The following is a 12,078-nucleotide window of genomic DNA, read 5'->3' on the forward strand; positions in this document are numbered from 1 at the left end:
ACCTCTGAGCGCGTTGGTCACATGGGGCTTCCGTACGCAAGGCACGCACGGAACGTACAGCCCGCACCGTGTGTGAGTGGCGCAGCGAAGTGTCGGGGCCAGGCCGCGGAAGCGTCAGCTGAATAGTACCCCCGGAGGCTGGAAAAGAGGGTCCCTCCGAGGCGGAGGTGAGAGGCCTGTGAGGGAAGCGGGGTAGATTGGAAAATGGCGGAGAGCGGGAGGCGAATGGGAAGGCTTTATTAATAGGGACAAAAATGGAGGAAGCCAAACGTGGGAAGCAACGGGGAATTTCCCTCAGTCAGTGAGGGGGCCGGGCTGGCCCGCAGGCGGTGTTACTGTGCTACTCCCGCTACTGCGCTTTGTCCCTTCCCCATAGCATATGGTACAGCGCTCTCTCCCCTCTGGGGAACCCCCCCCCCCCCATACGCACTAGATAATAATGTCATTCTGAGCCCTTAGCCACTGTACGTCTCACATTCTCATTGGTTCATTGCGAGTTTGTTCCTTCTGCACTGCTGCTTCTGACTCCTGCAACAATGTATAATGTGTAATAATTGTATTGAAAAGTTATGTGAAGCCATTTTGGTGGAGATCACCTCTAAACTGGGGGTGATATTAGTAAGCATGGAGTAGAATAGGCCCAGTATGTTTCACATTGGGGGTGGCAGTTTGGGAGGAAGTAGAACCGGGGGGGGGGGGGGGCAGTTTGGGAGGAAGTAGAACCGGGGGGGGGGGGCAGTTTGGGAGGAAGTAGAACCGGGGGGGGGGGGGGGTGGCAGTTTGGGAGGAAGTAGAACCGGGGGGGGGGGGGGTGGCAGTTTGGGAGGAAGTAGAACCAGGGGGGGGCAGTTTGGGGAGGAGTAGAACCGGGGGGGGGGGGGTGGCAGTTTGAGAGGGAGTAGAACCAGGGGGGGGTGGCAGTTTGGGAGGGAGTAGAACCAGGGGGGGGTGGCAGTTTGGGAGGGAGTAGAACCAGGGGGGGGGTGGCAGTTTGGGAGGGAGTAGAACCAGGGGGGGGGTGGCAGTTTGGGAGGGAGTAGAACCAGGGGGGGGGGGGCAGTTTGGGAGGGAGTAGAACCAGGGGGGGGGGCAGTTTGGGGGGAGTAGAACGGGGGGGGCAGTTTGGGAGGGAGTAGAACCAGGGGGGGGTGGCAGTTTGGGGGGAGTAGAACCAGGGGGGGGCAGTTTGGGAGGGAGTAGAACCAGGGGGGGGGGGGTGGCAGTTTGGGGGGGAGTAGAACCAGGGGGGGGGGTGGCAGTTTGGGAGGGAGTAGAACCAGGGGGGGGGGGGGTGGCAGTTTGGGAGGGAGTAGAACCAGGGGGGGGGTGGCAGTTTGGGGGGGAGTAGAACAGGGTGGGCAAACTTTTTGGCCCGGGCCACATTGACTTACAGGGTCAGCGTTACGCCGATGGATTAAAAAAAACCAACGAGCTGGATGTGGCCCGCGGGCTGTAGTTTGCCCACCCCTGGAGTATATATGTGTAACTTTATTTATAAGGTGCCACAAGGGTACGCAGCGCTGTACAGTCTTACAATATACACAGTTACACACAGGGAGGACAAGTGTTATAATAAATACAATAAATATATATATATATATAAGTGCCATGTGGTATGAGACACAGTAGGAAGGAGGTCCCTGCCCCATAGAGCTTACAATCTGAAGGTAACCATATCTGGGAAGGTTTAGGGGCAGTTTGGGAGGGAGTAGAAGGTAACCATATCTGGGAAGGTTTAGGGGCAGTTTGGGAGGGAGTAGAAGGTAGCCATATCTGGGAAGGTTTAGGGGCAGTTTGGGAGGGAGTAGAAGGTAGCCATATCTGGGAAGGTTTAGGGGCAGTTTGGGAGAGAGTAGAAGGTAGCCATATCTGGGAAGGTTTAGGGGCAGTTTGGGAGGGAGTAGAAGGTAACCATATCTGGGAAGGTTTAGGGGCAGTTTGGGAGGGAGTAGAAGGTAGCCATATCTGGGAAGGTTTAGGGGCAGTTTAGAGGCTTGGGATGATGTATTGGTGGAGACGGGAATTGAAGTTATAAGTTGTAGTTCAGGAGTATCGGCTGAGCCAACAAATGGGAACAGGAATCTGAGTCGTCGGGGAGGTGGGTAGAACTGGAGGGCTCTAAAGGTTTAAATAAAAATTCACATTTTAGATAAAGTTGGAAGATTCGGACCAAATGAAAGTGTTTGGGGGGGGCTAATGTGCCGGTTGAAGTAACCAGTTCATGGTGTGTGGGTGATTATATAAATGAGGGTAACTCCCAAAGCACTAACATGGCTGGGTATATTTATCATAGCAGGTTAAAGCCCAGGGTGTTGGGCTTCAGGACTTACTGCATTTTTCATTTTTAATGCATTATATATACTGTATATATGTATATGTGTGTGTGTATGTGTATATATATGTATATATATATAAGTATAAGTTAGGGTCAATGACAGTAGTCACTTGTTGCTGAATAATGGGGTTAGTCAGTATCTGGACTTCATATCTAATGGCACCGTCTTCCTTAATTACCCAGGGCAGCACTAACTATATATTTCCCTCCTAAAGAAACTCACCCCAGAGTGTATCTTTCCACTGCTTCCTGCCACTTAAAGCAGAAATACTGCAGAAAATACAAACTATGGAAAACCGGTAACCAGGCAGAACTGTGGTGCAAATAGACATCTGCCAGGTGTTGGTTTGGATGTTACTTGGCCACGTGGGGTTAACTTCTGTTTCCTCGTTTCTCAGGCCCAACGGATCTATGGATTTGGCAAACTCTTCTGCTCTACCAACATCTTATTTTATCTCTCTTTTAGGACCCTGACTCCCTAGGAGCACAATGTACAATGGAATCGGACTCCCCACCCCAAGGGGCAGTGGAACCAATGGCTACGTCCAACGCAACCTGTCCTCTGTCAGACACAAGAAGGACAGGACCGATTACAAGTCCGAGGAGGAACTGAAGAAGCTGGAAAACCTCCTGGTGAAGAAACCAAACCAGGATATCTTAGATCACGAGAGGAAAAGAAAGGTGGAGCTAAAATGTTTGGAACTGGAGGAGATGATGGAGGAGCAAGGGTAAGAGACACATTAAACCAGTACAGGTATGGGGGTCTGTTATCCGGAAACCCATTATCCAGAAAGTTCCAAATTACAAAATGGCCATCTCCCATAGTCTCTATTATAAGCAAATAATTCTAATTTTTGAAAATGATTTCCTTTTCTTTGTAATAATAAAACAGTACCTGTACTTGATCCCAACTAAGATATAATTACCCCTTATTGGGGCAGAACAGCCCTATTGGGTTTATTTAATGGTTAAATGATTCCCTTTTGTCTGTAATAATAAAACAGTACCTGTACTTGATCCCAACTAAGATATAATTACCCCTTATTGGGGCAGAAGAGCCCTATTGGGTTTATTTAATGGTTAAACGATTCCCTTTTGTCTGTAATAATAAAACAGTACCTGTACTTGATCCCAACTAAGATATAATTACCCCTTATTGGGGGCAGAACAATTCTATTGGGTTTATTTAATGGTTAAATGATTCCCTTTTCTCTGTAATAATAAAACAGTACCTGTACTTGATCCCAACTAAGATATAATTACCCCTTATTGGGGCAGAACAGTCCTATTGGGTTTATTTAATGGTTAAATGATTCCCTTTTCTCTAATAATAAAACAGTACCTGTACTTGATCCCAACTAAGATATAATTACCCCTTATTGGGGCAGAACAGCCCTATTGGGTTTATTTAATGGTTAAATGATTCCCTTTTCTCTGTAATAATAAAACAGTACCTGTACTTGATCCCAACTAAGATATAATTACCCCTTATTGGGGGCAGAACAGCCCTATTGGGTTTATTTCATGGTTAAATGATTCCCTTTTCTCTGTAATAATAAAACAGTACCTGTACTTGATCCCAACTAAGATATAATTACCCCTTATTGGGGCAGAACAGCCCTATTGGGTTTATTTAATGGTTACATGATTCCCTTTTCTCTGTAATAATAAAACAGTACCTGTACTTGATCCCAACTAAGATATAATTACCCCTTATTGGGGGCAGAACAGCCCTATTGGGTTTATTTCATGGTTAAATGATTCCCTTTTCTCTGTAATAATAAAACAGTACCTGTATTATTAAAATAATTTTTTAGCAGACTTTAGGTAGGAGATCCAAATTACAGAAAGATCCCTTATCTGGAAAACCACAGGTCCCGAGCTTTCTGAATAATAGGTCCCATACCTGTATAGGACTAGTTGCCATTTATGCTATATAGATTGCTACAGTGTGGCAGCTCTGCACTTCACCATTGTGCCACATGACAAGCGGCAGGGGCAATGACTAAAAAGAGCGGACTAGGGGTGGGCAAGAGAGGCTCCTGTCTGGTGCCCCCCAATTGTTGCGCCCTAGGCAGCTGCCTCCTCTGCCTACCCCTAGTTCAGGCCCTGAGGCTATTTGCTTTAAAAAATGAACTTTAGAAGGCCTGGCTGCCTAGCACTAAGTATGCACACTAGCTTAGAGTCGCGTAAATTCACTTCAAGGAAAACTATACCCCCAAACAATGTAGGTCTCTATAACAAATATATTGCATATTTATATTGTAAATCCCTGCTTCATCGAAATAAGTCATTTTCATAAAAATATACTTTTATAGTAGTATGTGCCATTGGGTAATCCTAAATAGAAAACTGCCATTTCAAGAATTAAGGGCCGCCCCCTGGGATCATAGGAGTCAAAGTGCACACAGACAAGCCAAGGCACACATACATGCTAGGCCCCATCAGCCAATGAATGGACAGAGTTCTGCCTTCTGCTCCCTCACTACTTCCTGTTACAGTTAGAGCTGCATTATTTCCTGTCAGCTGATCTCTGAGGGAGCACCCAGCCCATCACAAAATGGCGGCTCAAGGGAAAGGATATAAAAGGGCAATATTTACTGATATATATATTCCAGTTTGGGGAGATTCTTTAATAGGTCACTTAACAAAATATAAACTATCTGTTGGTTATGTATACATTCTGGGGGTATAGTTTGCCTTTAAAGGGGCAGTGCACTTTCAGTTAACTTTTAAAATGATGGAGACAGTGATATTCTAAGACCATTTGCATTTGATCTTCATTTTTTGTTTTTTTTTTTCAAGATAGCTTTTTGTTTAGCAGCTCTACCATTTGGGATTTTAGCAGGTTTTGGTTGCTAGCATCCAGTTTAACCTAGCAACCAGGCAGTGGTTTGAATGAAAGGCAAGAAGACTAATAGGCGAGGCCTTGAATCGAAATATAAGTAAACGGTAACAATAACCTTGTAGCTTCATAGAGCAGTAGGATTATTGGCTACTGGGGTCAGTGGCCCCACCATTTGAAAGCTGCAAAAAGGCAGAAGAGGAAGGCAAATAGAAAAAAAAAAAGACCAATGGACAAGTTGCTAAAAATAGGGTATTCTATAACATAAGTTTATTTAAATGTGAGATGCCCCTTTAAAGGAAGCAGCAAATGAAACGTTTCAAGTTGTATAATACCCTATCTTAATTTCTCAATGCTCTTCTGTGTGCGCTCCAGGTACAGCGAAGCTGAGATCCAAGAGAAAGTGGCCACATTCAGACTGATGCTGCAAGAGAAAGATCTGACGCAAAGCAAAGAAGAGGAGAAGCAGAAAGCCAAGTAAGTGGCCAAACTAAGCTTTGTGAGCTGCAAGCCTTTATTGGAGGGTATATCTCATTTATCAAGCCTGGAGTGAAGCCCGAAACGTTGCCTTTGGCACTTGAGTAAAGACTCACATTTTTCAAAACAACCGGAGTGCTGCTGTTTTCTTCATTTTTGTATTTATCTGCCCGTCAGTGGGTACAGCGTGCACCTGGGGCTGCAAGAAGCTATTTTCACTGTGTAAGCACATGTTAACTGATTCTATTTGTTTATTACTCCCCATTTTTACACACTTTCTCTGTGTTTAGTATTTCAGAGACGCATCAAATGGCCGAAGCAAACGAGAAGAAGAATGAGCGGCTACGTGAGGCTTTCGGGATCAGTGACAGCTATGTGGACGGGAGCAGTTTCGACCCCAATCGCAGAGCTGCCAATGCAGCAGCCAAACAGCAGGAGCAGCAGAAGCAGTATAGGTAAGAATTAGCTTTCATGGTATGTGGGGGAATGGCATTCCTCCAGTGCATTTTCCTGTACACTGAGGACTTAATGGGTTAATGAGATTCTTCCTCTTGTAGTCTGATTGAAGATTCTGGCAGTTCTCGCTCCCCTTCTCCCACCAAACACAAGAAAAAGAAGAAAAAGAAAGATCGTGGACGGTAAGTGTGTTGGGGGTTTGAGGGCAGACATGGTTATTTCTCTAGAGGCGGGGCAGTTCTTAGGCTCCTCCTGTGTGTACTTTGCTTTAATTTAGCTCTGCCCCCTTCCCCAATTATTGTTCATCTGTATTAAAGGAGCAGTTCACCTTTAAAGTGGACCTGTCACTCTCACCTGAAAATTCAGCTACTGGTTCAGATAGTGCAGAAAAGCAGCGCTCTCTTTTTTTTTTTTTTTCCTTTTCTGTGTCTTTCCGCAGATATTGCCTATTATCTTTATGCCCTGTCAATCAAAAGTATTCAGCTACGCCTCTATGCCTTAGGCATAGAGGCGTCTCCTTTTATTCTACGTCACCACTCCTTCAATTCTCCCCCTCCCTATAGAGACTATCAGTCTCGCATAGCTTTAATGAGAACGCGCACACGTTATTATGGTAGAGACGCGCCTAACTATTGTGAGCGAGCTCTATCCTGAGATTCTTGGGGGTGCACAGACTCGCAAAGGAGCGTGACAGTTTCTCAATTTGGATGTGAGGAACTATACGCGTCCCTTCATTTACAGCGCATGCGCGATATTAAAGAGCAGGACAGACGTGAAACATAAAGATGGCGGATCAATATGGCGGCTCGCACCCAGCAAAAATGCAGCAGCGGGTTGGGATACAACGGCTTTGCTTACAAAGGTAGCAGAGATCTAGAATAAGTTCTTAAACAATATAGTTTATATTTCTAAAGTTTATTTTGGAATTGTGAAAGGTGACAGGTCCACTTTAAGTTAACTTTGAATATGTTATAGAATGGGCAAATTTCAGCAAACTTATAATTGGTCTTAATTTTTCTTTTATAGTTTTTGAATTCTTTGCCATTTTCTTCGGACTCTTTCCAGATTTCAAATGCTACACAGCAGCGTATTTATATAAACTATAGTAGGGTTTCTGTAGCAAACGCCCCAGCTGTACCAGTGCAGGAACGGCTGCCCCCGGGGCTACACAGCGGGGTATTTATATAAACTATAGTAGGGTTTCTGTAGCAAACACCCCAGCTGTACCAGTGCAGGAATGGCTGCCCCCGGGGCTACACAGCAGGGTATTTATATAAACTATAGTAGGGTTTCTGTAGCAAACACCCCAGCTGTACCGGTGCAGGAATGGCTGCCCCCGGGGCTACACAGCGGGGTATTTATATAAACTATAGTAGGGTTTCTGTAGCAAACACCCCAGCTGTACCAGTGCAGGAATGGCTGCCCCCGGGGCTACACAGCGGGGTATTTATATAAACTATAGTAGGGTTTCTGTAGCAAACACCCCAGCTGTACCAGTGCAGGAATGGCTGCCCCCGGGGCTACACAGCGGGGTATTTATATAAACTATAGTAGGGTTTCTGTAGCAAACACCCCAGCTGTACTAGTGCAGGGCAAAAGTACAACATATTTTAATCACTTTAAAACACTTTATTTGGCATTACTGATCTTTTTATGAGGAAAAAAGATGGACTAGAAATCTGTAGAAGAAACTGAAGACAAACAGGAGTTTTCCTTTGTGATTTCTGCGCCTGAGGCCATCAGCGTATTTGTCAGTTGTTTGCAGTATTCTCTGAGGAGTTGACTGCTCTAATCCCTTCTGCCTTCCCACAGGTCCTCAAGTCGCTCTCCCAGCCACAAGGACAAGAAAGCCAAGTCCCGTAAGCACAGGTAATCCCCATGGGGTCTTCACTCTTCTATTTTTAAAAACACCACCCCCAAAATATTTACTTTTTTTTTTTTTTCTTTAGATCTGACTCCAACTCCAAGAAGCGGAAGCACAGGTGAGGGTTCCGAATTTGTTCTTGTGGGGTTGAGTCGTGCCTTTTATAACATTGTTCAGTTTATAACTGCATGGCAACATGTGTACACTCGCCTAAGTATTTATATCTGGCTCTAAATATCCTCTTTACTGTCTCTTGTGCGGCAGCCCAAAGAGCAAACGTAAAACCAAGGAGAAGAAAAAAAAGAGGTAATGGGCTTAGAACTAACTGACATTACCTTTCATACAATGCATCCCGTAACATAGCTACAGTTTTATTAGCCAGGTTTATTGCCCTGGTATAATCATTTACCTCTAACATCCTAACCGATTAAAGAACGTACAATGTGACACGACTTTTATCTAGTGAAGGAACTTGAGGCTTGACGTCGGTGTATGTGGTATATTGGATGCCATAGGGGCTCTGCTTTCCTACACTGACTGTAAACAGAGCTGCAGTATTGTGAACTCTGACATAGTAGGAGTTGCAGTTGGTGACAATCTAATGTCAGGTATGTCCCCCTTTTTCAAATGCTGGTTTTTTTTCTTATTATTCAGATCTCCTAGTGCCTCCCCAAAGCAGAGAGACGTTTCCTCCTCTTCACGAGATGAAACATCACGCAGCAGGTACTTTTTGAGCGCTACCATTCATGTAGTGAGTAATATAAAAGGCTGCCTCAGTTACACAGGGTTGAAAAAAGACCAGAGTCCATCAAGTTCAACCCTTCCAAGTAAACCCAGCACCCACAACTCACACCTACCAATCGATACCAACACATACATAACTAGTTGCTTTTGTAGTAGCATTGCTGAATATTTTTTCTTCTAGATCGAGAAGCAGCCCACCACCGAGAAGCAAATCCGATCGTGCCAAGCCGTCAAGCGCGGCAAAGGAGAGCCCAGAAAGGAAAAGATCCGTCTCTCCGAAAAGAAATCGGAGAAGCGACAGAGGCCGAAGCCCAGCGGAAAAAGGCTATAAAGATGTGAGTCGTGTTTACATTACTTCCGTGCTTACCTCTATCAACATGTGGGTTTTTGGTGTTGACTTTTAGTATGTTATAGAATGACAAGTTATAAGCAACTTTTTCAATTGGTCTTCATTATTTGTTTTAGCTTTTTGAATTATTTGCCTCCTTCTTCCAACTCTTTGCAGTTTTTGAATGGGGGTCACTGACTCCGGCAGCCAAAACTATTGCTCTGTGAGGCTACCGTTTTTTTTGTCTATTCAGTCCCTCTCTTAAGGTCCCCATACACTTTACGATTTGCTCGCTTGGCGAGATTGCCAAGTGAGCTGATCTTCACCCCATATATCCCCACCTGTAGGCTAATTCGATCTTTTGGCCCTGGGGCGAAACGATCGAATTATATTGGCGTCAATGGCGCAGTCGGTTCGGGGACCGCATCAACGAGCTGATGTGTTCCCCGATCCGACTGAATTTTCTAACCTGGCTCATCAATATCTGGCCAATTTCAGGCCAGATATAGGCTGGGCAGGCCCCTTACTTCTGCCCCTACACGGGCCAATAAGCTGCTGAATCTGCCCGTGTATGGGGACCTTTATTCATATACAAGTCTCTTATTCAAATCACTCCCTGGTTGCTAAGGTAACTTGGACCCTACCAACCAAATAGCTGCTGAAACTCTAAACTGGAGAGCTCCTGAACTGAAAATGAAATAACGAAAAAAAACTAGAAATATTAAAAAAAATGAAGATCAATTGTAAATTGCCTCAGAATATTACTCTTTACATGATACTAAAAGTTTACTCAAAGGGTGAACCAACCACTTTAATGCTTTCCTGCATTACTATGACAGGATGAATGAAAAATAGCTTGTTGGTCATTAAATGTCAAGCAGTTCTACACAAAACTATTTGTAGTTTAAATTTTTACCCATCAACGCCAAAAATGCTGTCTGGGTGCCAAGAGACCTTTGGCTGTGAGCTTGAGATAAGCTGTACGGTTGAGGTGTGCCCTTGCCTTTGTACGGCTGCTGTGTCAGTTGAAGGCAGAGTAACCTTTTCTGGTCAGTTCCCTACAAATGTAAGAGTTTCACAAAGAATCACATTGCAAATCTGTTGGTCATTTATAGCGGTGTTGTTTTGGGCGCTTGTGTTGCTTGCCCATTAAGGGTGTTCAGAAGAATTTAGCCTCAGTATTGGAGAGGGGTGGTGGCCTTCTGCATTTGCTCTGTGTCCCATTTGCAAACTGCCACCCACAATTGACTTGCTGTCAGGCAGTGAATGGAAAATATCAAGATGAAGCCAGAAGTAATATATTAAGTTATTTGGCTTTTCCAAATCTTTTGAACCATGCCTCTGTAGTCTTGGCTATATCTTATCCACAGCATGGTGACAAATCTGTGGATCTCTTTTTCATGAGCTTTATGGGGAAAATACCCAAAAAAGTGGGCATGCATCCAACTAAATCCATGAAATACCCCAATAAATATTTTCTTGGGTGGCTGGAAAACTAAATGTGTGATTGGAAGTTCTTCTGAATCGGATTATTGTTATTTACTTGATGTTTTGGGTATTTTGGACACCTTTTTGATACTGTAATATCCTCTTTGATACTTGGTTAGATTGTCAGGACAACGAGGCACTTAATTTAGCTTCTTACCATGGTCTTTGAAGAATGTATGTAGGAATGAAAACAAATACAGCCAGGTTATTATCTTGACACTGGTGCTTTCAGGCCATTTGAGCCTTCCAAGAAGGCTTCACAAGCAATAAATGTGGCATTTTGGGCTGGTACAGGTGGGATAGGCATATTACTTGTGGCTGTTATTTTCGGTACAGTCTTGAAATTGCATGCATTTTGTTGTCTAGTCTACGGTCCTACAGCACAGTGTGACCTGTTGTTGGTCTGTAATCGAAGTGTAGTTGGGTCAGCAATTTGAGCTGGATGTGGAAACTCGCATTTTTTTTATAAGATGACGTCCGTTTAATAGAGGGCTATTAAATGGACGTCATCTTATAAAAAAAATGAATGACATTGTAATTTAGAGCAATTTTCCAATACACTGATTTTAAAAATGTTTAGTGGCTTATAAGATGTAAAGGTGGCCATTTCTTGAGCTATAAGCACTATTCTAGCCAATGCATTCCTTGCTGTGACTTGATACTTCTGCTGGTCCATCCCTTGCAGCTCTGTTACCTGCCCATCTCCCATAGACTCCATTTTAATCAAATAATTCAGAATTTTAAAACTGATTTCCTTTTTCTCTGTAATAATAAAACAGTACCTGTACTTGATCCCAACTAAGATATAATTACCCCTTATTGGGGGCAGAACAGCCCTATTGGGTTTATTTCATGGTTAAATGATTCCCTTTTCTCTGTAATAATAAAACAGTACCTGTACTTGATCCCAACTAAGATATAATTACCCCTTATTGGGGGCAGAACAGCCCTATTGGGTTTATTTCATGGTTAAATGATTCCCTTTTCTCTGTAATAATAAAACAGTACCTGTACTTGATCCCAACTAAGACATAAATAATCCTTATTGGGGCAAAACAATCCTATTGGGTTTAATGTTTTTTGATTTTTTTTTTTAGTAGACTTTAGGTATGGAGATCCAAATTACAGAAAGACCCCTTATCCGGAATACTCTTGGTACCGAGCATTCTGGATAATGGGTCCTATACCTGTATTGTAATTTTGGCATCTTTTTTTAGTCCGTTGTATTGGATAAGTGGGTGCTTTGCAGTTTAGGTCAGTTATATGGGAGTCTGGATAGTCACGTATTGCACTCCTAATTTTGATCCTGTTAAAACCGGCCTCCCTGTTCTAACTGGGGTTCCTATTGTATAATCTCACATGATTGGTCCCAAAGCGTCTTATCGATGTTCTTGAAAGACCTTTTTTTAGTTCTTGGTTTTAATTACATCGCATTAGAACTTTATGAAGTAAGTTATCTCACTTTAAGCCATTTAAGCTGCCCGTATCACCTTCAGATCCCTATGTATCTCTAAAATTAGCTAATTTTCAATGTAACAACT

The 12,078-nt window shown here is 43.6% G+C and overlaps 1 protein-coding gene across 2 annotated transcripts in view; it reads left to right on the forward strand.

The window, feature by feature from the left end:
• srrm2 (serine/arginine repetitive matrix 2) overlaps window positions 1-12,078 on the forward strand; it is a 26,014-nt gene continuing 13,936 nt past the window's right edge. Inside the window, exons 1-10 of one of the 2 annotated variants that reach the window (XM_018097052.2) lie at window positions 1-167; window positions 2,802-3,063; window positions 5,556-5,657; window positions 5,948-6,112; window positions 6,215-6,295; window positions 7,926-7,982; window positions 8,063-8,095; window positions 8,242-8,283; window positions 8,632-8,700; window positions 8,903-9,056. In XM_018097052.2, the coding sequence (XP_017952541.2) occupies window positions 2,825-3,063; window positions 5,556-5,657; window positions 5,948-6,112; window positions 6,215-6,295; window positions 7,926-7,982; window positions 8,063-8,095; window positions 8,242-8,283; window positions 8,632-8,700; window positions 8,903-9,056 (942 nt within the window). In that variant the 5' untranslated portion in view covers window positions 1-167; window positions 2,802-2,824. 2 annotated transcript variants of the gene reach the window in all.

This window comes from Xenopus tropicalis, chromosome 9, assembly GCF_000004195.4.
Source record: "Xenopus tropicalis strain Nigerian chromosome 9, UCB_Xtro_10.0, whole genome shotgun sequence".
In the NCBI taxonomy this organism is placed as follows: domain Eukaryota; kingdom Metazoa; phylum Chordata; class Amphibia; order Anura; family Pipidae; genus Xenopus; species Xenopus tropicalis.